Below are 24,040 nucleotides of genomic sequence, written 5' to 3'. Positions count from 1 at the left end.
ACACTTAGGGTTCTTTAAAAAATGCAGCAGTTTTGTAAGCATTCGAGTTAAGAAATTTTATAGGTTTTGCTGTTGCTGTAAAATCAGCTTTTAATTTGCATAAAACTTCTTAAAAATGCTTAAAAAACGTAGCTAAAATGCAACATGTGAACATTGCCTTGATAACCGGGCCATCTCTTACTTTATTTCCTCGTCACCTATGAATACAGTAGGTGGCAAAGTATAGGAGTAAATAAAATTAGAGAAACCAAGGAAAAAAAAATTGTGAAAACATACCCTGCTGTAACTAAATAAAAGCATAGTGCATATAAACATAGGGTACTTAGTAAACACTGTTTTTGATCAAAAAAAGCATAAAGCTATCCCACCAAATGTCAAGGTGTACCCAGTTGGGATAGTACCTACACTCTCTAATATTAAAACCTTACCATGGGTCTAAAATAGGCCTCAATGTGGCTAAGGGCTGAGAGCGACCGGGTCCCAACAGGACACACACAGTCAGGGGGATTCACAGAATGAAATGTCCAGCTCGCTGAGAAGGGGCCACTCCCTGTTTGTACTGAATACAAAAAAAAAAACTACATAAAAACAAAAAAGTGAGCCGGAGTATGAGATGGTATACATGGAACTTGTGAGACCATGTTCACACTGGCCATGAGACTAAGAGAAACCAAGGAAAAAAAATTGTGAAAACATACCCTGCTGTAACTAAATAAAAGCATAGTGCATATAAACATAGGGTACTTAGTAAACACTGTTTTTGATCAAAAAAAGCATAAAGCTATCCCACCAAACGTCAAGGTGTACCCAGTTGGGATAGTACCTACACTCTCTAATATTAAAACCTTAACCTTAACCTTCTGTGAATCCCCCTGACTGTGTGTGTCCTGTTGGGACCCGGTCGCTGTCAGCCCTTAGCCACATTGAGGCCTATTTTAGACCCATGGTAAGGTTTTAATATTAGAGAGTGTAGGTACTATCCCAACTGGGTACACCTTGACGTTTGGTGGGATAGCTTTATGCTTTTTTTGATCAAAAACAGTGTTTACTAAGTACCCTATGTTTATATGTACTATGCTTTTATTTAGTTACAGCAGGGTATGTTTTCACAATTTTTTTTCCTTGGTTTCTCTTAGTCTCATGGCCAGTGTGAACATGGTCTCACAAGTTCCATGTATACCATCTCATACTCCGGCTCACTTTTTTGTTTTTATGTAGTTTTTTTTTTTTTTTTTTGTATTCAGTACAAACAGGGAGTGGCCCCCTTCTCAGCGAGCTGGACATTTCATTCTGTGAATCCCCCTGACTGTGTGTGTCCTGTTGGGACCCGGTCGCTCTCAGCCCTTAGCCACATTGAGGCCTATTTTAGACCCATGGTAAGGTTTTAATATTAGAGAGTGTAGGTACTATCCCAACTGGGTACACCTTGACGTTTGGTGGGATAGCTTTATGCTTTTTTTGATCAAAAACAGTGTTTACTAAGTACCCTATGTTTATATGCACTATGCTTTTATTTAGTTACAGCAGGGTATGTTTTCACAATTTTTTTTCCTTGGTTTCTCTTAGTCTCATAGCCAGTGTGAACATGGTCTCACAAGTTCCATGTATACCATCTCATACTCCGGCTCACTTTTTTGTTTTTATGTAGTTTTTTTTTGTATTCAGTACAAACAGGGAGTGGCCCCCTTCTCAGCGAGCTGGACATTTCATTCTGTGAATCCCCCTGACTGTGTGTGTCCTGTTGGGACCCGGTCGCTCTCAGCCCTTAGCCACATTGAGGCCTATTTTAGACCCATGGTAAGGTTTTAATATTAGAGAGTGTAGGTACTATCCCAACTGGGTACACCTTGACGTTTGGTGGGATAGCTTTATGCTTTTTTTGATCAAAAACAGTGTTTACTAAGTACCCTATGTTTATATGCACTATGCTTTTATTTAGTTACAGCAGGGTATGTTTTCACAATTTTTTTTCCTTGGTTTCTCTTAGTCTCATGGCCAGTGTGAACATGGTCTCACAAGTTCCATGTATACCATCTCATACTCCGACTCACTTTTTTGTTTTTATGTAGTTTTTTTTTTTTTGTATTCAGTACAAACAGGGAGTGGCCCCCTTCTCAGCGAGCTGGACATTTCATTCTGTGAATCCCCCTGACTGTGTGTGTCCTGTTGGGACCCGGTCGCTCTCAGCCCTTAGCCACATTGAGGCCTATTTTAGACCCATGGTAAGGTTTTAATATTAGAGAGTGTAGGTACTATCCCAACTGGGTACACCTTGACGTTTGGTGGGATAGCTTTATGCTTTTTTTGATCAAAAACAGTGTTTACTAAGTACCCTATGTTTATATGCACTATGCTTTTATTTAGTTACAGCAGGGTATGTTTTCACAATTTTTTTTCCTTGGTTTCTCTTAGTCTCATGGCCAGTGTGAACATGGTCTCACAAGTTCCATGTATGCCATCTCATACTCCGGCTCACTTTTTTGTTTTTATGTAGTTTTTTTTTTTTTGTATTCAGTACAAACAGGGAGTGGCCCCCTTCTCAGCGAGCTGGACATTTCATTCTGTGAATCCCCCCGACTGTGTGTGTCCTGTTGGGACCCGGTCGCTCTCAGCCCTTAGCCACATTGAGGCCTATTTTAGACCCATGGTAAGGTTTTAATATTAGAGAGTGTAGGTACTATCCCAACTGGGTACACCTTGACGTTTGGTGGGATAGCTTTATGTAAATAAAATTAGACCTGCTAGTAGTCACTGGTAAATGTAATTTTAAATTACTATCTTATCTGGGCATGTGGTGTGTAACATGGTCAGACACATATTGTTTTATTTCAGAAGGAGGGACTCTGAAACTCATGATGTCTATGCAGTCAAACTGGCAAAAATTAGAAGGAAGAGGGACTGCAATACACCCTGTACTAGACATAAAGAAGGGCCTCTCACTCTTATCCTTTTTCAAATGGGATATAAAGTTCGAAAAAGGCTTAAAGGGAACTGAAACGCATCACATGTATGCTGATTACATTTTAATAAAATGTGAATGATCTTATTAAAAGTGAGTGCCAGTCATAATTGCTTATGCCGGAAATGTAATTTCATGAATATAAGGGATAAAATAATCAATATTTGAATTTTAGGGAAAAAATTCTTTGCATTGTTACAATGGTCAACATGGACAAAAAATGACACAAGAGTTAGATTAGCTATTGCATTAGGATTTTTTAGTCATTACAGTTTGGCATTGACATGAATGGCAATAAATGGGTCATCAGCTGAACTGCTGATAGTGAAACGTGCTGAGCCACTGCTGCTCACAGTGATCTGTGTGCCAGTACAACGAGTGCCTTCCTTCTGACCAGAGATGACATCACAATAAGTACCAGCAGAAAGTCCAGTGTTCAAGGTGACATCCATGTTCCTGCAAGAACAGTGTAAAGTGCAGTATTTTAGTCTGAATAATAGTAAAGACTTGAAAACTATTAGCAATGTGTTTGAAAACTGCTTCACTGACAGATGAAAATATAATTAAAAAAGCCCTCCCAGTATATTGCAATCATCATTTTATATAGCACTGGGCACTTGCAATTGCTCATTGTGTGCTTCTACCCAGTAAATTCTTCTGTTTTCTCTGCTCTATTTAAAAACAGGAGCTCTCTTTTCCCAGCATGAGTCATCCACCTCTTCAACTCCTTACCCAGCTGCTCTATCCTCTCCCAGGGATTGACTTTTAGGCTATGTGCGCACTAGAAAAGTGATTTTTCCCAAGAAAATATCTTGAGAAACTTCTGAGAGTTGAAGATTACCGCATCTGCGGTAAAAAAAGGCACCAAAACCGCGGGACAAACGCATGCGGTTTTGCCGCGTTTTTGGTGCGTTTTTGCTGCGGTTTTTCCGCAGGTTGATCCCTGTGTTTTTTTATGCTGTAATTTGATAAAAAAAAGAAATTGACATTTAAAACATATACAATAACCTCAAACAAATGTGAGTCAGTGGATAATGGATGCACATACATATAGGTAAATAATAGATGGATAGATAGATAATCAATAGATAAATAAATAGATAGTAGATAGATGGATAGATAAATGGATAGATAGATAAATGGATAGTTAGATAAATGGATAGATAGATAGATAATGGATTGATGGATTACAGCTTTTATTTGTTATGTATCTGATTCCCCCCCACAGTATTTGTGATAGAGCAGTGACACTGTGGGACCTCGGATCTGAGATCTCACAGGGTCACTGCCGGCCGGTGACATCATACTATTGCCGCTGACGAGTTTGTGTGAGGACACACAAGTTCTTGCGAGCGGTAATGTCATCAGCGTGGGAAATGTCCTGGTCTGGAGTTACCCATGCAGCCTCGTACATGGAGCTGAATTCAGCACTCTGCCTCAGACGTCGCTAGATGCAAGCGTCACCGGACCTCCTGTTTTGGACTACGTCAGACCTGGATGTTTGGGGGGGTAATAAAGGGGTGAAAGAGGGGGCTGTGTTTTATTTCAAATAAAGGCTTTTCAGTGTGTGTGTTTATTTACTATTACTGACATTAGTGATGGTGTGTCATAGACGCTGCCATTACTAATTGTGGACTTAGCGGCAGCTATGGGCTGCCGATAACTCTTTCATTACCCCATTGCCACAGCATCACGGCAATCGGGAAGGGCCAGTGACACGCCGGGACTGTCAAGGAGCAGTCGAAAGAGTGGAAGTAGAGGGGTTCTCCTTATCCAAAAAAGTTCAGGAGGCAAAAACCAGCCACTAAGGTGATGGCATCTGTGTTCTGTGATAAGGAGGGTGTGCTGCTAGTGGACTACCTTCAAAAGTGTTCCACCATCAATGTAAGGTATTACATTGAACTTTTGGACCAATTGAAGGCAGCTCTGAATGCCAAAATGTGCTGCAAGCTGTCAAGGGAAACTTGTTCCTGCAAGACAATGCCTCCGCTCACACTGCACAAGCGACCACGGCAAAACTGGCAGAGCTGGACTTCCAAGCTGGTTGACTACCCTCCTTATTCACCAGATCTAGCTCCCTTCGACTATCATCTGTTTCCAAACCTGAAGAAAGACCTCAAGGATACCAAATTTCTCATCACTTCTGATGCAATGGCTGCTACGGATCCCTGGTATGAGGCACAGCCGAAATCCTTCTTTTTGCTAGGCTTACAGAACTTGGAATACCGATGTAAGAAGTGTGTTGACATCAGTGGTGAGTATGTGGAATAAATGTAAAGTTTCATATTCCTATCTCTTTTCTTTCTGGATAAAGACTTATCAGCAGCCCCTCTTATATGATCTATCCTGTAGATGGGTCATAAATTCCCATGCCTTGACAACTCTATTGGATTTATTTGCAATGACTAAAATTGTAAAGCTTCATGTAACTAAGTGGCCACTAGTTCATCTTTTATTGCTAAAGTCATTGCATAAAAACCTTAAACTTGTAGCTTTACCACAATTTAAATGTGTTTTTTTTCAAGGAAATTATCCATTTGTGTTTGCCTGTATCCTGACAGATTGATTTTTACAGTGATGCCTCATGCAGAGAAAAGAGATTTCCTGTTTCCACATAGAGCTTAGAAGGATTGAGCTAGTAAGTTTTTCAATTATGTGATGTCATAGACCAAATGGAAAAGAGAATAATAAACTGGGCAGAAAGGCAAAAAATGTAAAGACTTCATGGAATTAAGAGGCCACTAGTTCATCTTTTATTGCTAAAGTCATTGCATGAAAACCTTGAACTTGTTTCCACAATTTCATTTTTTTATGAAAATCATGGAAATTATCTTTTTTTTTGGCTATATCATGACAGACATGTCCATTGAACTTGGCTTGCTTTACGTATTAAAAATAAACAACTTACGAGCTTTCATTATTGAAGATAATGAACCCCCTGTTTCCACGGCCAAAAGCAATTTGGTTTCCTCCATTTTCCCACCAGTTGGTCAGTCCTTGGCCATCAACTGTATTACGGAAAATGACCATGTTCCTTTGAAGAAAACATCATATTCATGTCTGAGAACCATGTAACACATCTAACACAGGAAGTAGTGGAGCAGAGAGTTACTTTATTTAGGCTTTTGCTGCTCTTGTAAAAGTGGAACTTAACTACTCACTTGATTTGGCGCCATCTGTGCTCGCACACCCAGTCGTTGCCACAAGTGGAGTCTGCATTAATGGTGACTGACTTGGTTGAGCCATCAGAATTGATTGGTGGTCCAATCCAATCATTTACATCCTTTAAAGAGATATTTGGTATACGCAAGAATGCAATTAAGAATAATTGTTGTATTAAAATGTGTATAGTAAAGAGCGTTTATAGTTAGTAGAGTTAAAGGGAACCTGTCACCAGATTTGGGGCCTATAAGCTGCGGCCACCACAAGTGGGCTCTTATATACAGCATTCTAGCATGCTGTATATAAGAGCCCAGGCCGCTGTGTAGAACGTAAAAATCACTTTATAATACTCACCAAAGGGGCGGTGCGGTGCAGACTGGTTGGATGGGTGTCTCTGTTCTCTTGTACCGGCGCCTCTTCTTTCAGCCATCTTTGTCCTCCTTCTGAAGCCTGGGTGCATGATGTGTCCTACGTCATGCACACTAGCTGGCATTGAGGTCCTGTACAGGCTCACTTTGATCTGCCCTGAACAGGGCAGATCAAATTATTGTAGTGCGCCTGCGCGGGACCTCAATGGCAGCTAGTATGCATGATGTAGGATGCGTTATGCACCCCGGCTTCAGAAGAAGGAGAACAGAGATGGTCAAAAGAGGAGGCGCCGGGACCGGAGAACGGAGACACCCATCCGACCAGTCTGCACCACATTACCCCTTAGGTGAGTATTATAAAGGGATTTTTACATTCTACACAGCAGCCTGGGCTCTTATATACAGCACTAGAAGGTGGCCCGATTCTACGCATCGGGTATTCTAGAATTTACGTATTGTGTAGTTCATGTATGATTTTTGTTATATATATATATAGATGTTGTTGTGTGTAGTTACCAAGTGTTTGTGTAGGGCGCTGTACATGTTCTGGGTGTGGCGGGGGGTGAGAGCGGTGTTGTATGTGTGTTGCGTGTGTTGCGTTGTTTGTGGAGCACTGTGTGTCTGTAGCGTTGTGTGTGTGTGTGTGTGTTGTGCGGTTTGTGTGTGTGTGGTGTGTTTTGGGGGGAGGTATGTTTTGAGCAATGTGTGTGTTGTGCGGTATGTGCGTATATTTGTGTGTGCTGCGGTGTTTGTGTGTTGGGTGTTGTGTGTGTGCAGCGTTGTCTGTGTGTGTGGGTGTCTGTGTAGGGCGTTGTTTGTGGTTCCCAGTGTGTGTGTGTTGTGCAGTGCGCGTGTGTGTGTGTTGGGGGAGGTGTGCACCTTCCATCGTGCTCCATCCCCCATGCTGCGCACCCCCATCGTGCTCCATCCCCCATGCAGCGCACTCCCCATCGTGCTGCATCCCCCATGCTGCGCACTCCCAAACGTGCTCCATCCGCCATGCTGCGCACTCCCAAACGTGGTCCATCCGCCATGCTGCGCACTCCCAAACGTGCTCCATCCGCCATACTGCGCACTCCCCGTCGTGCTGCATCCCCCATGCTGCGCACTCCCAAACATGCTCCATCCGCCATGCTGCGCACTCCCCATCGTGCTCTATCCGCCATGCTGCGCACTCCCAAACGTGCTCCATCCCCCATGCTGCGCACCCCCCATCGTGCTCCATCCCCCATGCAGCGCACTCCCCATCGTGCTGCATCCCCAATGCTGCGCATTCCCAAACGTGCTGCATCCGCCATGCTGCGCACTCCCAAACGTGGTCCATCCGCCATGCTGCGCACTCCCAAACGTGCTCCATCCGCCATACTGCGCACTCCCCATCGTGCTGCATCCCCCATGCTGCGCACTCCCAAACGTGCTCCATCCGCCATGCTGCGCACTCCCCATCGTGCTCTATCCGCCATGCTGCACACTCCCAAACGTGCTCCATCCGCCATGCTGCGCACTCCCAAAAGTGCTCCATCCGCCATGCTGCGCACCCCCCATCATGCTCCATCCGCCATGCTGCGCACTCCCAAACGTGCTCCACCCGCCATGCTGCGCACTCCCAAACGTGCTCCTTCCGCCATGCTGCGCACTCCCAAACGTGCTCCATCCGCCATGCTGCGCACTCCCAAACGTGGTCCATCCGTCATGCTGCACACTCCCAAACGTGCTCCATCCGCCATGCTGCGCACTCCCAAACGTGCTCCATCCGCCATACTGCGCACTCCTAAACGTGCTCCATCCGCCATACTGCGCACTCCCCATCGTGCACCATCCGGCATGCTGCGCATTCCCAAACGTGCTCCATCCGCCATGCTGCGCACTCCCAAACGTGCTCCATCCGTCATGCTGCGCACTCCCAAACGTGCTCCATCCGCCATGCTGCGCACTCCCAAACGTGGTCCATCCGCCATGCTGCGCACTCCCAAACGTGGTCCATCCGCCATGCTGCGCACTCCCAAACGTGGTCCATCCGCTATGCTGCGCACTCCAAAACGTGCTCCATCCGCCATGCTGCGCACTCCCAAACGTGCTCCATCCGCGATGCTGCGCACTCCCAAACGTGCTCCATCCGCCATGCTGCGCACTCCCAAACGTGCTCCATCCGCCATGCTGCTCACTCCCAAACGTGGTCCATCCACCATGCTGCGCACTGCCAAACGTGCTCCATCCTCCATGCTGCGCACTCCCAAACGTGGTCCATCCGCCATGCTGCGCACTCCCAAACGTGCTCCATCCCCCATGCTGCGCACTCCCCATCGTGCTCCATCCCCCATGCTGCGCACCCCCCATCGTGCTCCATTCCCCATGCTGCACCAGCATAAGCCTCTCTGCCCGCAGCATCAGCCTCTCTGCCCGCAGCATCAGCCTCTCTCCTTCTAGCCTCCCCCAGCATCAGCCTCTCTCCTTCTAGCCTCCCCCAGCATCAGCCTCTCTCCTTCCAGCCTCCTCCAGCATCAGCCTCCCTCTCCCAGCCTTCCCCAGGATCAGCCTCTCTCCTCCCAGCCTCCGTCCTCCCAGCCTTCCCCAGCATCAGCCTCCCCCAGCATCAGCCTCTCTCCTTCCAGCCTCTCCCAGCATCACCCTCTCTCCTTCCAGCCTCCCCCAGCATCAGCCTCCCTCTCCCAGCCTTCCCCAGGATCAGCCTCTCTCCTCCCAGCCTCCGTCCTCCCAGCCTTCCCCAGCATCAGCTTTCCCCTCCCAGCCTCCCTCAGCATCAGCCTTCCCCAGCATCAGCCTCTCTCCTCCCAGCCTCAGCCTCTCTCCTTCCAGCCTTCCCCAGCATCAGCCTCTCTCCTCCCAGCCTCAGCCTCTCTCCTTCCAGCCTCCCTCAGCATCAGCCTCCCCTTCCCAGCCTTCCCCAGGATCAGCCTCTCTCCTCCCAGCCTCCTTCAGCATTAGCCTTCCCCTCCCAGTCTCCCCCAGCATCAGCCTCCCCCTCCCAGCCTTCCCCAAGATCAGCCTCTCTGCTCCCAGCCTCCTCCAGCACGCCGTGCTCCTCTGCCGACACTCACCCACACCCGATCGCATACACTCACACACACAACCGATCGCATACACTCACCCACACCCGATCGCATACACTCACACACACCCGATCGCATACACTCACACACACCCGATCGCATACACTCACACACACCCGATCGCATACACTCACACACACTCGATCGCATACACTCACAGACACCCGATCGCATACACTCACACACACCCGATCGCATCCACTCACACACACCCGATCGCATCCACTCACACACACCCGATCGCATCCACTCACACACACCCGATCGCATACACTCACACACACCCGATCGCATACACTCACACACACAGACACTGACGAAATCGCACATACGCGCTGATACTCACAACATCCGGAGATATCACATGCTTCTGGCCATGTGATCCTCCGTCAGGTCCTGGAAGCTCACAGCACAGTATCGAGGCCGAGAAGCAAGCAATATCCCAGGATGTTGTGAGTATGTGGATGCGATGTGAGGTGTGTGTGAGGGTGAGTGTGATCTGATGTGTGTATGTGTGTGTGTGTGCTGTTATGTGTCTGTATTTTCCGCCGCTGCAGGACCTTGATGTGTGGATGCGATGTGATGTGTATGTGAGGTGTGTGTGAGAGTGAGTGGGAGCCGGTGTACACTGGTAACTATGATACACATCGGGTAACTAAGGGATCTTAGTTACCCGATGTGTATAATGGTTACCAGCTTTCACGGCCTCCGTCAAGATCCCAGCATCGCAAGGTTATGTCTGGCGCTGCTGGGATCCTGACAGAGCCGGTGTAGAAGCAAGCGATATCCCAGGATGTTGTGATGTGTGAGGTGTGTGTGAGAGTGAGTGTGATGTGTGTGTGTACTCACCTGGGAATCGGAGCTCCGTGTCAGTTGGGCCAGAGCGAGCGTGCATTGCGTGAGGGGGGCGGGGCCTGCAGAGATCCGGGGCGAGAGGCCAATCCGTGTGGGGGGGCAGGGCCATGGCGAGCCCAGCGGCCAATCAGCTTTGTGTCACCGTAAGGACACAATGTCACCGGAAGGACACAATTTTGAAGCATGACAGACAGACAGACAGACAGAATAAGGCAATTATATATATAGATGTTAGAATGCTGTATATAAGAGCCCACTGGTGGTGGTCGCAGCTTATAGTCGCCAAATCTGGTGACAAGTTCCCTTTAAGTTTTGTATCACTTATTTTCCTAACAAAAAATTTGAGGAACCATATGGCATTGAAGGATCCTGAAAGAAGATTTAATGCTGCTGAGTGTAATATAGGTTAAGCGACAGAAGGAAAAAAAAAATATTCTGCAACTTAACTTGTGCTTACCTACCTGACCATTAACAAAATTTCTTGTCCAGCGATAACTGGACATCACACGGGCAGATCCATAGGGATGAGCCAACATGAAGCCAACTCCCATTTTATAAAGTCTGTGCAAATTACAAAAAGGGAACACCTTTACAATCACATGTAAAGATATAGAGAAATTTATTGTTTGTTTTCAGTAAATTCTTACCGAGCATCAAAGAAGGTGAGGATGGAGGCTCCACCGGCTCCATGTCCTCTCTGGTTATCATGGTTGTCTACAAACACCAAGGCTCGGTCATTGGGCATCAAACCCCATCCTTCTCCCCAGTTCCTATATGGAAGATTTATCAGAGGAATGTAAAATCTCTAACTCTATTAATAGTATTGAGGTACACAAATGCTAGTCCTGGATTCACCTTAGATAGGACATCCTCTCTCCATTCCACTTACGAATAACATTTCCAAGTTTGGCTCCATACTTGAATTCGGTCACCCGTCCATTTCCATAATACTCATTAGCTGAAATAGCTTCTCCACCTAAATCAATCACCTGTAAGTCACAATAGTATTGATTTATTGGAAAGTGTAAGTTTTCAAATTGAAGTGTTCAAGTTACAGAAAGTAGTTGGCGGTCCACGTATGCTGACTAGAGCATTAATGTAATGAAAAGCTTCCAGGCAAAGTTATTCAAGTTTTTTCTATATTTATTTTTTCTGTATTGTGTATCAGTGATATTTCAACATAGTACAGGTGAATAATGCAATACTGTAAGGAATTATGTCTTATGTACCGTAAATACTTTTGTTTCTTGCAAATCTACTTAATGTACAGATACTTTCATACCGGCAAAAACTTTGATTAAAAAAAAAAAGAAAGGTAGACAAATAATAATAGAATATACACTACATAAAATTATACAAATGAATATGATTATTATTTTATATACTGTTAATTGTGATGCTATGCATACAAATATAATTCCTTTCCTTGCAAGGCTGATTGGAAAATCAGCAAAAAAAAAATCAAAGCCTTACTCAGTGGACAATTGTCAGTCCTAGCACCCTATGTACAGAAGATCCTTCACCAGCTTTGTGTACCTGAATACATTGTCTCTTAGATCTGATGATGCTAGTGTGGCGCCCCTGACCTGGTCAGGCACCACTGAGTATTGCACCCATGCTAGGGGCAGTACAACACAGGTAATCCAGAAGGCTGACCCGAGGTGTGACTACACAGATGCATAGTAATCAGTTCTCACACATATACCTTTGGGAGGACCCCTGGGGAATCCAGGAGGGGGTGTAGCCTCCATGTCCACTTAAGGGGTGTGGTAGAGAGCCTGGTTGCTAGGTTGCATAGGCAAGAACAGGAGAGGAGGATTAGTGAGCCAGTTAGTGAGTGCAGCTCAGGGAGAGCAGATGCATGCAGCAGACCCTGAAGTCTGTCACAAGCTGACAACGTACGCGCAGTGACTATTGACGGAGGAGATCGGTCACCTGGTAGTGCCAACTGAAATCCACCCAAGGCTAGAGAGAGCAAAGTGGTGGCAGAGTAAGGGGACTGCCAGGGAGGTACCAGGCCCGTGGTCCCAGTGCAGAGATAGATTCATCTTGCTTCTGCCAAACGTACCGGTGGGGACACTTCAGACCCATGCCATACCACCAAAGAGACCACAGCCACGTAGCAAAGAGAGGGTCCAAAGTGCACAAGAGGCAAGCAGCCGGAGTGACCTGGTCCAGGCTACAAGCAAACGGGCCAAAAGAAGGGGAGAGAGGCATCAGCAACTTAACTGGGTGACCCCAGCAGGACTTCAAGTAGGGGTCACCCCATGAAGGTGAGTTGGTAGTCACCCTCATCAGCCAGCCGGAAGGATACCTGGTTCCAGCCTGGTTCATCCCAGCTACGCCCGGGTTACCGGGTTACTCACCCTGCCATCAACTGTGAGTAAAAACCCTGAAAGACTGCCTGGACTGTGTTTGAGTCATTCTGCGTCTTGTGGTTCCACACACATACACATGGCCCTGCAGCTTGCCTCACTCTCGGAAGACCACTACAACTGACTACACCCACCATCAGCCCCAGGCACCCCTTAATCTGCAGTGGTGGTCACCCTGACTGCAATACCGAGAGTGGTGTCACGAAAATCCTAAAGAGAAAGTTCCCTACCTGTGACCAGACTGTTCCTCCACGTGGAGTCCCTGAAGGTAATGCACCGACACAACACCTGTGAGGCTTCACTCTAGTGTGCTGGTAAAATCCATGTCAGAATGGCTAAAGAGTTCATTGTAAAAGTTTCCCAGCCTAATACTAAAATATCTTAATATTAGGACTCTACAGCCATTCTGACATGGATTTTAGCAGTAAATATAGCAGCCTCCTCTGTTCTAATAGATTTATTTTTTTATTATAAAATCTAGTGATGGATCCACTTTAGGGTTTACTTACCTCTTCTGCCCTGTGTTACTGTATTGTTTGCATTATTCTGGATACTATTCTTGGATTTTGATCACTTTCCTGGATTCTCCATTTGCTCTGTTTTTGACCTTGAAGTGTTTGAACCCACCTGTCCCCCCGCTACTCCCCCACCTCTCCTCTCTGCCAATTTCTTCACTGGCTTCCCATTGCCCAACGACTCCAGTTCAAAACACTAACCATGACATATAAAGCCATCTGCAACCTGTCTCATCCCTACATCTGTGACCTAGTCTCCCGGTACTTACCTGCACGTAACCTTCGATCCTCACAAGATCTCTTTCTCTACTCCCCTCTCATCTCCTCTTCCCACTATCGCATACAAGAGTTCTCCTGTGCCTCCCCCACACTCTGGAATGATCTGCCACAACATATCAGACTCTCGTCTACCTTGACAATCTGCAAAAGTAACCTGAAGACCCACCTCTTCCGAGAAGCCTACAACCTGCCATAACCCTCAGTCTGATATAGCGCCGCACAACCAACTCTACCCTAACTTACTGTATTCTCACCTATCTCTTGTAGACTGTCAGCCATCGCGGGCAGGGACCTCTCTCCTCCTGTACCAGTCTGTGCCTTGTATTGTTTATGGTTATTGTACTTGTTCATACTATGTATACCCCTTTTCCTATGTAAAGTGCCATGGAATAGATGGCACTATAATAATAATAATAATAATAATAATAATGTTTGCCTTATCGTTCTTTTTGTCCCTCTTTCATTCTGACCCAGAATTTTTTTTACTTTGCCACTGGACTCTGATCTTGTCATTGTCTAGATGCTTAGTGGGAAATCACATTATGTGCTTTTTTTTGCTAATATTATAAAAAAAAATGGTCCAAATTCTTGTAAGATGCGGCTTTAGACTAATTCCTCATGCATTCTTCACTATCTTTTGAACCTCTTACCTCTTGGAAGATGAAAGGACGAGATCCACCGTGGAACCACTGAGTGTTGAGGTTATTGAGTCTGTTGATGATGGTTTTGATGTCCCCTGGCCACATGTGTTTCGAAGCATCGAATCTGAAACCTGCCACACCAATACTGATAAGGTTGTTAAGATAGTCAGCAATCTTTCCACGGACATAATCCTTCTCCAGTGCCAAATCCAAAAGGCTCACAAGACGGCAATCCCTCACCTGCAGAAGAGCACATTTGTTATGGGTTTTCATTAAAAGTACCGTATGTTGTTATCATAGTATGAGAGATCAATTTCATTGCCATTGAAGCATATCTTTCTCCAGATTCTACAATACAAACTGCAAACATCATTAAATACATTTTTGACCTGATGATGTTGGAGCGTTTACTTTGAAAATCCATGTCAAAATGACTGTAATATCCTACAGTATATAAAAGTTTTTTGGTCTAGATTCATAAAAAGCTTATTTTAATGTGAGAATTCTACAGCTTTTCTGACATGAATTATAAACCTGAGTGTACCATCAGGTCCAAGAGATTTTTTTCATCATACATATACTTGTAGTAGTATGTTAAAGAAAAGGTCATCATTTCTTCAGCTATTTCTCTCTACTCCACCTTACACATGAACATGAACATTTCGATCAACTGTTTTTGTGTTTTCAATAGGTAATATAAGGAAAGCCATTAACAGACACGATCTGACAGTGGATTAACTTCCCTGACAACAAAATGTAACTGTAGTGTGAATTGCCCTATCCTTATCTCCACTGAAAACTGTAAAGGAAGTCACCATATACATAAAAGGCTAAGCTGATTATGCCAAAATTAGTAGATTTGGACAAATTAAATGTTTGGAGGTATTAAAGCTTAAAGGGAATCTGTCACCAGGTTTTTGCTACTGACAAGCAGAATGTAGGGCCAGAGATACTGATTCCAGCAGTGTGTCAGTTACTGGGCCGCTGCAGTTTGGTAGAAATCCCTATTTTATCTGCTGCAAATTTAGCAGTTCTCTGAATGTTGAGTACACTGTACAATCAGTGATGGGGCTGGGGTTATACGAAGCTACTGAATTTGAAGCCCTACATGGCAACAGGTTTAGCAGGGGTATATGATCCACCCCAGGGCTATGGGGTACTCTGTCCCAGGCTGTATATGTACTGGGATGCTGTGTCACGGGTTTGTACTGGCCGATGCCCGGTTCTGTGACCATGGGGGTCGCTTTAAAGAGGTGTTATTTACAGGGTAATTGTAATAAAAGTTTATGTCATGACGCCAGTTGTGGGTTGCGGTTACGGAGATAGAACCGCTGCTGCACAGTCTCTGGCCACTGGGGCTGATGGTGGCAGCCTAGATGTTGGGCCCTCCGCAAGTAGGGCCAAGCTCCAGGGGGATGGATGATGGAATTCAGCGCAGAAGAAGGGAGACCACACGATGAGGACGCAGTGCAACTGGTGTTTACTCACAGTGGTGGTAATGTTGGTTCACTGAGGACAGCTGGTTTCGACCCCTTGTCCCTTTCGTCCTAGTGCTGATGTGATAACCTGGTGGCTTCTTTCCCATGCACCTCTCACTGGTTGGTGGAATCCCATGGCTTGGTGCGTCTGGGGGTCCCCTTCTGTTGGTTGTTCAGTTTCTGATCTGTATGATGGGCAGTGTGAACCCTGTAGGGTTGGTGGTCTGTCCCGCTGCCTGGTTCTCTCGTTACCGCTGGTGACCCCGGATTCTTGAATAGTCCCCTCACTGTGCAGGTATTTTTCAGTTTGCCTGAAGCGTTCGCCTGACCTAGGGCCCTGTGCCCCATCGGTGCTAAGGTTCCAGAGGTACCTGGTAGTACCCTCCCTGGCAACAACTCTCCTTCACCAGCTAAGTCACTGATACACGACCCCGTCTCAAGACACGTCCGTCCCCTTCAACTGTCACTACAGACTCTCCTCATTGTCTATCCCCTCCCACGTGGTTGTCATCTAGTGGACTGGATCGGAATGTCACCGGTTTCCATGGTGACTGGATCTTGGCCGCCTCTGCCGCAGACCCTTCCTGCGACCTTTTCCTCTCCTTATTGGTGGTGTCAATGAGGATCCATTTTGGCAAAGTTGTACTCTGGTATTAGGCACAACTGGTGCAACGTTTTACAATGCAACAGTTCGGCTCATTCCCAGTCCAATGACCAGTAGTCCATATTTATCAAACTTTAATCAACTGGTTAAAGGCAACGTCACTCAACATTTTTCAGGCATTATAACTGGAACCAAGAAAATCAAATAAACGTTCGGTAGCATAACAATTATTTGTCCGTGGAAGAGAAAGCGCACATAGGGTCTTACCAGGTATAGGATTTCGCAAATATGGTGCCAAAGGCACCCTCACCTCTTGAAGTTGTGTCAGGCACAACTCCTTGATGCTCATATATCAAAAAGTGGTCAGCAGCAGCCCCGAAACGAGAGATAAAACAATATGGATAAAAGAGATCCAGGTTTAATGCTGCGCTAGAAACCACATGAATCCAGGAGTATGTGATGAAATCCTTTTTCTTTATTTCTGCAGGTCAATGCGTTTCAAAGAAATATCCGTCTTCTTCATCAGGACAAAAGAATAGTATCTTATACTGGGAGGGGGAAATATGTGAGGAGACTATTGAGGGAAAAAGTGTGATGAGACAATATAGGGGAAAAAAGTGTGAGTGGGTACAGACATAGAGAGGGGATATCATGGGGTGAAAATGTAAAGGCAAAGACAGGAGAAATCAGTACTCCTAGGAGGGGGCGTGTGATGAGGAGGCATGGTGTAGGGCAGTATAGGGGGGACACAATGTGAGAGGACAGTGTGAAGAGGAGGCCCTGTATGGAAAGGAGAGGAAAGTGTGGGTTGTACCATAAGAGGGAGAGTATTCAGTACAATTTTGTGCAGGGAACACAGTGAAGGGCAATTATTTATTCAGGACCACTGTGTATTGCAGATATTTTCATTCAGGAGCAAGATAATCATGTTGCTATTTTTAGTGGCATAATGCTGGAACGTGCTGCACAAGAACAGATAATATGAAAGTCTGCAGAGACTAGCTGTGGATGTGAAAAGTCATCAAGGCATCTGGACAAAATTCAGAAAATAAAGAGAACAACTCTGATACTCTGATCAGAAACAACATCATATATAAAAAGGTACCTGGTTGTAAATGTTTATTTGTGATACTAATTCTCGTCAGTATAGTAGTTCCTGTATTGTCAGCAGTGTGATGATGACTGATAGCAATATCTCCTAATATCTCCTTACTATAGTTAAAGCCAAACTAGGAGTTGTAGGTTCATGCATTACAAATGTATATGGGTCTTGCCTGGCATTACAATTGATGTGCCATGTGTGAAGCCCCACAGATGTTGTGTCGGTGCATTACCTTCAGGGACTCCACTCGGCTGGATCTCCGTCACTGGTAGGAAATCTTCTTGTTTTGATCGTGACGCCACTCTCAGTATTGCGGTCAGTAGGGACCGCCACTGCAGGTTGAGGGTCGCCTGGGGCTGATGGTGTGTGCAGTTAGATGTAGGAGCCTCCTGAGAGTGAGGCAAGCCCCAGGGCCCTGTGTAGGTTTGTCGTACCACAAGTCGCAGAATGACCACACAGGCAGGATGTCTTTCAGGGTTTTTTACTCACATTAGATGGCAGGGTGAGTAGCCCGGGCGTAGCTGAGATGAACCAGATGGGAACCAGGTATCCTTCAGGCTGACTTTATGAGGGTGACTACCGACTCGCCTTCCTTAGCCCTTGGTGGTTTGGGGTAACCCCGACTTTGAGTCCCTATGGGGGTCACCCAGGGAAGATGCTGCAGCCTCTCTCCCCTTGTTGTTTGCCGTGTGCTTGTTCCCCGGACCAGGCCACTCCAGCCTCTTGCCTCCTATGACCTATGGGCCCTAACTTGCGGTTACGTGGCTGCGGCTTTTGGTTGTGGTGGTGTGGGCTGTAAGAGCCCCACACCGGCAGGTTTAGCAGGGAAAGGTGAATCTATCCTCGCTTCGGGATCTGCCGCCCGGTTGGGCCTGGTGCTCTCTAGAAGTCTCCTTACTTCCCACTCCGTGCACTCTCTAGCTGAAGCTGGCTTTCAGGCAGCACTCCTAGTTGACCGTTCTCCCCCGTCTGTAGCCACTGCGCGGGCGCTGTTAGACAGCAACAGCCCCACAGGTCTGCTCCTCACTGAGCCCTATGGAGTTCTGCTCTAACTGACTCACTGGTGGGTTATTCCATCTCTACTCTTTCTGCTGACATCTCCTCAGTCCGAGCTCCAAGCTCTAACTAACTCCTCCTATCTCTCTTTCCTTCCCCACTTGTGTCTGCCTACGCCACCTAGCAACCAGACTCTCTTACCACACCCCTTGAGAGGAGATGGAAGCTCTCACCCCCTCCACTATTCCAGTGAAGGCGTAGGCTCTGCCCCCTCCTGGGTTCCCCAGGGGTCCTCTCTTAGGTACATGTGTGAGGCCTGATCACTATGCGCCTGTGTTCCACACCCCAGTCAGCCATCTGGATTACCTGTATTGTACTGTCCCCAGCATGGGTGCAGTACTCAGTGGTGCCTGACCAGGTCAGGGGCGCCACATTCCCCCTTAGTTATCACCAGCACGTCCTCGGGCTGCAAGACAACATTTTAAAATGCATAAAACATTAAAACATGTAAAACATTTAAAAGCACCAGGTATCAGACATCACCACCCTCCACCCACAAGTCCGTTAACCCACCCAAAACCCTCTCACGTTGGCCGCGACTTCAGCCACTTCTGGCAGGATGTATAGGCGGCTCTCATGGGCTGATGGTTTCAGGGTATACCTGGCCTGGTGGATCCGCGCCGTCAGCCTCTTCTGGCAGGATGCAGAGGCGGACTCCACAGTTGGTGCTGACCAGGTACCCTCTTTGTGGTGGTGAGCCAAGGCCCCATAAACAGGCGTGCTCTCTGGTCGCAGGTGAGCCAAGGCCCTTTTCTACGGACGGGCCCCCCTGGTTGCAGACGAGCCAAGCCCCTAAACAGGCTGGCCCTGGTGGTGGTGCCACTGGTGTAACTATTTACACTGCGAGAGTTTGTGGCTATAGCAAGTTCATAGCCTTAAAGTTTAGTTCTCACAATAGTTTTTGTGGGCACATGCTTAAACGTTGCAAAACAAAACTTTCAAAACTTTAACTTCTGTACTTCTTTTCTGTACTTTCCTTTACTTTACTCCTCTTTTTCACTAGGGCGAGGGCACGTTGGGCACTGGCACCTGTGACTTTCTTGCTCTTTGTCTCTTTCTTCATCTGTAGGATCTTTATCTTTCCGTTCTTGGTCTTCATCTGTTTCTTTTTCTGTATCTGTTTCTTTATCTCTGTCTTTTCTTTCTTGTCTTTCTTGTCTTTCTTGTCTTTCTTGTCTTTCTTGTCTTTCTTGTCTTTCTTGTCTTGGACATGGTGCTACATCGAGCGCATACAATCCCCTTTCACCTTCATGCAGAGTGAACTGTACTGCTTCTCCAATTTTCAAATTTCTGCCGGAATGTCCTCTGGGCAGGTGGGCTTGAACATCTCTCCTGTTAACAAATATGCCCTCTTTTATTCCTTTCACTACAATGAAGCCGTATCCACTTTTCAGGTTGAAGTCCTCTACTATTCCTCTGTAAAGGGGTCCTCTAGCCTGGGCTTTGGACCTTCTTAGGCACCTTTTCTCCTCCAGATCTCTGGCTGTAACCTCTTTCTGTTCTGGGGACTGTGGTGTCGGAGGACGCTTTGATCTGCTGCGCCGTGTCTTGCGGGCTGGGTTCATGCCTGCAGGCTCCCAGGTGAGGTCTTTGGGCTGATCTTCGTCTGCTGACGGTGTCAAGTCTTCCTCCTCCCAGCGGGAATAGGGCAGCATCTCCGGCTCTGGGTAGGGGTCTGCTGCGGCTGGCGTCGGAGTTAGCCCTTCTGCTTCCTGGCCTCCTCTCCCCCTTAGTTCTTCCTGGCACTCCTCTGGTGGCAGGACTGGGGATGGACTTTCTTCTGCTGGCCCGGGCGGGGGACTCTCCGGCGCGGCTGCAGGGGTTGCCTGAATCTCCTCAGGGGTGCATGGGGGGCGCAGGTACAGATCCACCAACCACTGGGGAAACTTGGCCTCCATGTCAGCCCTCATCTGCCAGTATTCTTCCTCCAGCGTGGGCTTCCTATCAGAGACCTCCGTGGATTGGGGAGCGGTATCAGCTCTGGCCTTGCAGGCCGGGGTAAATGGTATGTCTCTTTTATCTTGGCGGGCCGCGCCCTGTATGGCGGCGGCCTGGTCTGTGCGGGCCGGGCAGGGCATCGCTGCGGCGGCCTGGTCTGTGCGGGCCGGGCAGGGCATCGCTGCGGCGGCCTGGTCTGTGCGGGCCGGGCAGGGCATCGCTGCGGCGGCCTGGTCTGTGCGGGCCGGGCAGGGCATCGCTGCGGTGGTCGGAGCTTGGCGGGCCGCACCCGGCGGGGCTGCGGCCTGGTTCAGCATATCACCTGCGGCGCGGACGAGCGTCGCTGCTGCGTTGGAGTCTTGGCGGGCTGGGTTCAGCAGGGTGGCAGCCTGGGTCAGCGTCACACCTGCAGCACGGATGAGCACTGCCGTGGTGGTCGGAGCCCTGCGGGACAGGCGGGGCATCGCTGCAGCGGCCTGGGCTTGGCGGGCTGCTTCTAGCGTGGCTGCGGCCTGGTCCAGCATCGCCGCGCCGGGCGCCTCTTCGGGGACCGCGGGCGTGGCTGCAGGGGTCGGGGCACTCGCGCTGGCCGGGGCATCACTTGACTCACCCACCGGTGGCAGCATCGGGGTCTGCGTCGTCGCCGCTCGGTCTGACATGCGTCGCGCGGCTCCCTCCTCGTAGGTCCGCACCGCCGCAGCCATCCCCAGGAACTCCGCGTACTCTTCTCTGACCTGCTCTATGACCCGGGTCTCCAGTCGATCACAGAACTGGGCCAGCTCCCGATACCACCAGGCAGCGGAGCCTGGTTCTGGGTTCCTGCTGTCAGACGCCATTCCTTCTGCGCCGTCTTCCGCACGATCTCCCAGCGGTGGCCTCGTCGCTGCCTCCTGTAGCAAGCTGTCCAGCTTCTGTTCTGCCTCTTTCAGCAGCTCCTCTCCCAGCAGCAGGCTTGTGGCTCCCCTTCTGCTCCGCCGTTTCTCGACGCTTCCACTCTCATAGCTGGCAAGGTCAGAACTCTGCAGGGGATCTCTGGGTAGCCACACCTCTTCGTGGGCGGTAACTTCTTCCAGCGCGGGCTGCTGTTGTTTTTCAGCGCGCTTTTCATGGTGGCAATATGGCGGCGCTTCCAATTTTTCAAGCGGACCGCCTAGGCACATGGTCACCTGTCTTAACAGGTCTAGTCCTTATCCTGTTCGTGACGCCAAATGTGAAGCCCCACAGATGTTGTGTCGGTGCATTACCTTCAGGGACTCCACTCGGCTGGATCTCCGTCACTGGTAGGAAATCTTCTTGTTTTGATCGTGACGCCACTCTCAGTATTGCGGTCAGTAGGGACCGCCACTGCAGGTTGAGGGTCGCCTGGGGCTGATGGTGTGTGCAGTTAGATGTAGGAGCCTCCTGAGAGTGAGGCAAGCCCCAGGGCCCTGTGTAGGTTTGTCGTACCACAAGTCGCAGAATGACCACACAGGCAGGATGTCTTTCAGGGTTTTTTACTCACATTAGATGGCAGGGTGAGTAGCCCGGGCGTAGCTGAGATGAACCAGATGGGAACCAGGTATCCTTCAGGCTGACTTTATGAGGGTGACTACCGACTCGCCTTCCTTAGCCCTTGGTGGTTTGGGGTAACCCCGACTTTGAGTCCCTATGGGGGTCACCCAGGGAAGATGCTGCAGCCTCTCTCCCCTTGTTGTTTGCCGTGTGCTTGTTCCCCGGACCAGGCCACTCCAGCCTCTTGCCTCCTATGACCTATGGGCCCTAACTTGCGGTTACGTGGCTGCGGCTTTTGGTTGTGGTGGTGTGGGCTGTAAGAGCCCCACACCGGCAGGTTTAGCAGGGAAAGGTGAATCTATCCTCGCTTCGGGATCTGCCGCCCGGTTGGGCCTGGTGCTCTCTAGAAGTCTCCTTACTTCCCACTCCGTGCACTCTCTAGCTGAAGCTGGCTTTCAGGCAGCACTCCTAGTTGACCGTTCTCCCCCGTCTGTAGCCACTGCGCGGGCGCTGTTAGACAGCAACAGCCCCACAGGTCTGCTCCTCACTGAGCCCTATGGAGTTCTGCTCTAACTGACTCACTGGTGGGTTATTCCATCTCTACTCTTTCTGCTGACATCTCCTCAGTCCGAGCTCCAAGCTCTAACTAACTCCTCCTATCTCTCTTTCCTTCCCCACTTGTGTCTGCCTACGCCACCTAGCAACCAGACTCTCTTACCACACCCCTTGAGAGGAGATGGAAGCTCTCACCCCCTCCACTATTCCAGTGAAGGCGTAGGCTCTGCCCCCTCCTGGGTTCCCCAGGGGTCCTCTCTTAGGTACATGTGTGAGGCCTGATCACTATGCGCCTGTGTTCCACACCCCAGTCAGCCATCTGGATTACCTGTATTGTACTGTCCCCAGCATGGGTGCAGTACTCAGTGGTGCCTGACCAGGTCAGGGGCGCCACACCATGTACTCATAGTGGTCCTGGTGATGCATTTTTGTATTAATGAGGGTAATAACGCTGTGTTTCTGTAGAGAGAGGGGTTCTAGTGATGAATTTTAGTACTGCTGGTGATTCTACTAATGTATTTTTGTGATGTTATTAGTTAAAGAGCATAAAGCCATTAGAGCACAGGTTCATATCTGATTCTTTTTGTGAGGTAAAATAATTCCCTGCCTGGTTTGAAAAAAAAAAAAAAAGGTTTTACGTAGAGATGACTCACAGATATCCAGGTCCGGCGGGTTCCTGTTATTTTTTTTTTTTAAGTTCGGTTCATAGTGGTGGTAGAAGGGATAAAAGAGTAGGAGCACGCGTTGTACTCACCAAGGCTCCATCATGGCTGTATACTCCTTCCAATTCACGCATTCATTTCTGGAGCTGATAATTGAATAAGCATTGCTTTCCCCACCCACTGGAAACTGTGATTAGTTGCAGTCAGACGCTCCCCCGCACTGAGTGACAGCGTGTCTGATGCTTCCACTCATAGGCGCTATGTGCGTCTAGCTCATGCAGTAAAAATAAATAAATAAAACAATTGGTGTAGGGTTCCCACATATTCTGATACCAGGACAGATAAAGCCTATAGCTACAGGCTGCAGCCAGCAGCCCTGCTTTTATCTTGCCTGCTTATCAAAGTATCAAAATAAGAGGATCCATATGTTGCTTTTTTTTATATACTATTTAAATAAATAATTTCAGAAAACGACGAGCGGACCCCCCAATTTTGATACCCAGCCATGATAAAGCCAAACAGCTGGGGGCTGGTATTCTCAGACTGGGGAGGTTTATTAGGCTGCCCCCCCCAGTCTAAAAATAGAAACCTGTAGCTGCCTGAGATTGTTGCATCCATTAGATGTGACAAATTTTGCGCTATACCCGGTTCTTTCCGATTGCCCTGATGCGGTAATTGGGGTAAAGAGGGGTTAATAACATCCAACAACTGCTAGTAAGCCCTAGATTAGTAATGGCAGTGTCTATGAGACACCACCATCCCTTATCTGTAAGTGAAAGTAAATAAACACAAACACCGAAAAAATCCTTTATTTGGAATAAAATACAACAAAGACCCATTTCAACAATTTATTAACCCCAAAAACCCTTGCAGGTCTGACGTAATCTACACGAGGTCCAACGACGATCCTAGCTCTGCTACATCTCAGT

At 47.9% G+C, this 24,040-nt stretch overlaps 1 protein-coding gene across 1 annotated transcript in view; it reads right to left on the bottom strand.

Annotated features, from left to right (window-relative positions):
- Positions 1 to 3,225: 3,225 nt before the first annotated feature.
- The window catches only part of LOC142249345 (pancreatic alpha-amylase-like), a 32,647-nt gene continuing 11,832 nt past the window's right edge, over positions 3,226 to 24,040 (bottom strand). The window contains exons 4-10 of the mRNA XM_075320969.1: positions 14,235 to 14,465; positions 11,271 to 11,404; positions 11,063 to 11,185; positions 10,877 to 10,976; positions 6,121 to 6,242; positions 5,868 to 5,993; positions 3,226 to 3,415 (exon numbers count right to left, since the gene is read on the bottom strand). Of these exons, the coding sequence (XP_075177084.1) occupies positions 3,226 to 3,415; positions 5,868 to 5,993; positions 6,121 to 6,242; positions 10,877 to 10,976; positions 11,063 to 11,185; positions 11,271 to 11,404; positions 14,235 to 14,465 (1,026 nt within the window). The remainder of the gene's footprint in view (positions 3,416 to 5,867; positions 5,994 to 6,120; positions 6,243 to 10,876; positions 10,977 to 11,062; positions 11,186 to 11,270; positions 11,405 to 14,234; positions 14,466 to 24,040) is intronic.

The sequence above is a fragment of the Anomaloglossus baeobatrachus genome, chromosome 8, assembly GCF_048569485.1.
Source record: "Anomaloglossus baeobatrachus isolate aAnoBae1 chromosome 8, aAnoBae1.hap1, whole genome shotgun sequence".
NCBI classification, from domain to species: domain Eukaryota; kingdom Metazoa; phylum Chordata; class Amphibia; order Anura; family Aromobatidae; genus Anomaloglossus; species Anomaloglossus baeobatrachus.
Note: the sequence above shows the minus strand (reverse complement) of the source record. Positions and strands in the feature narration are given on the sequence as shown.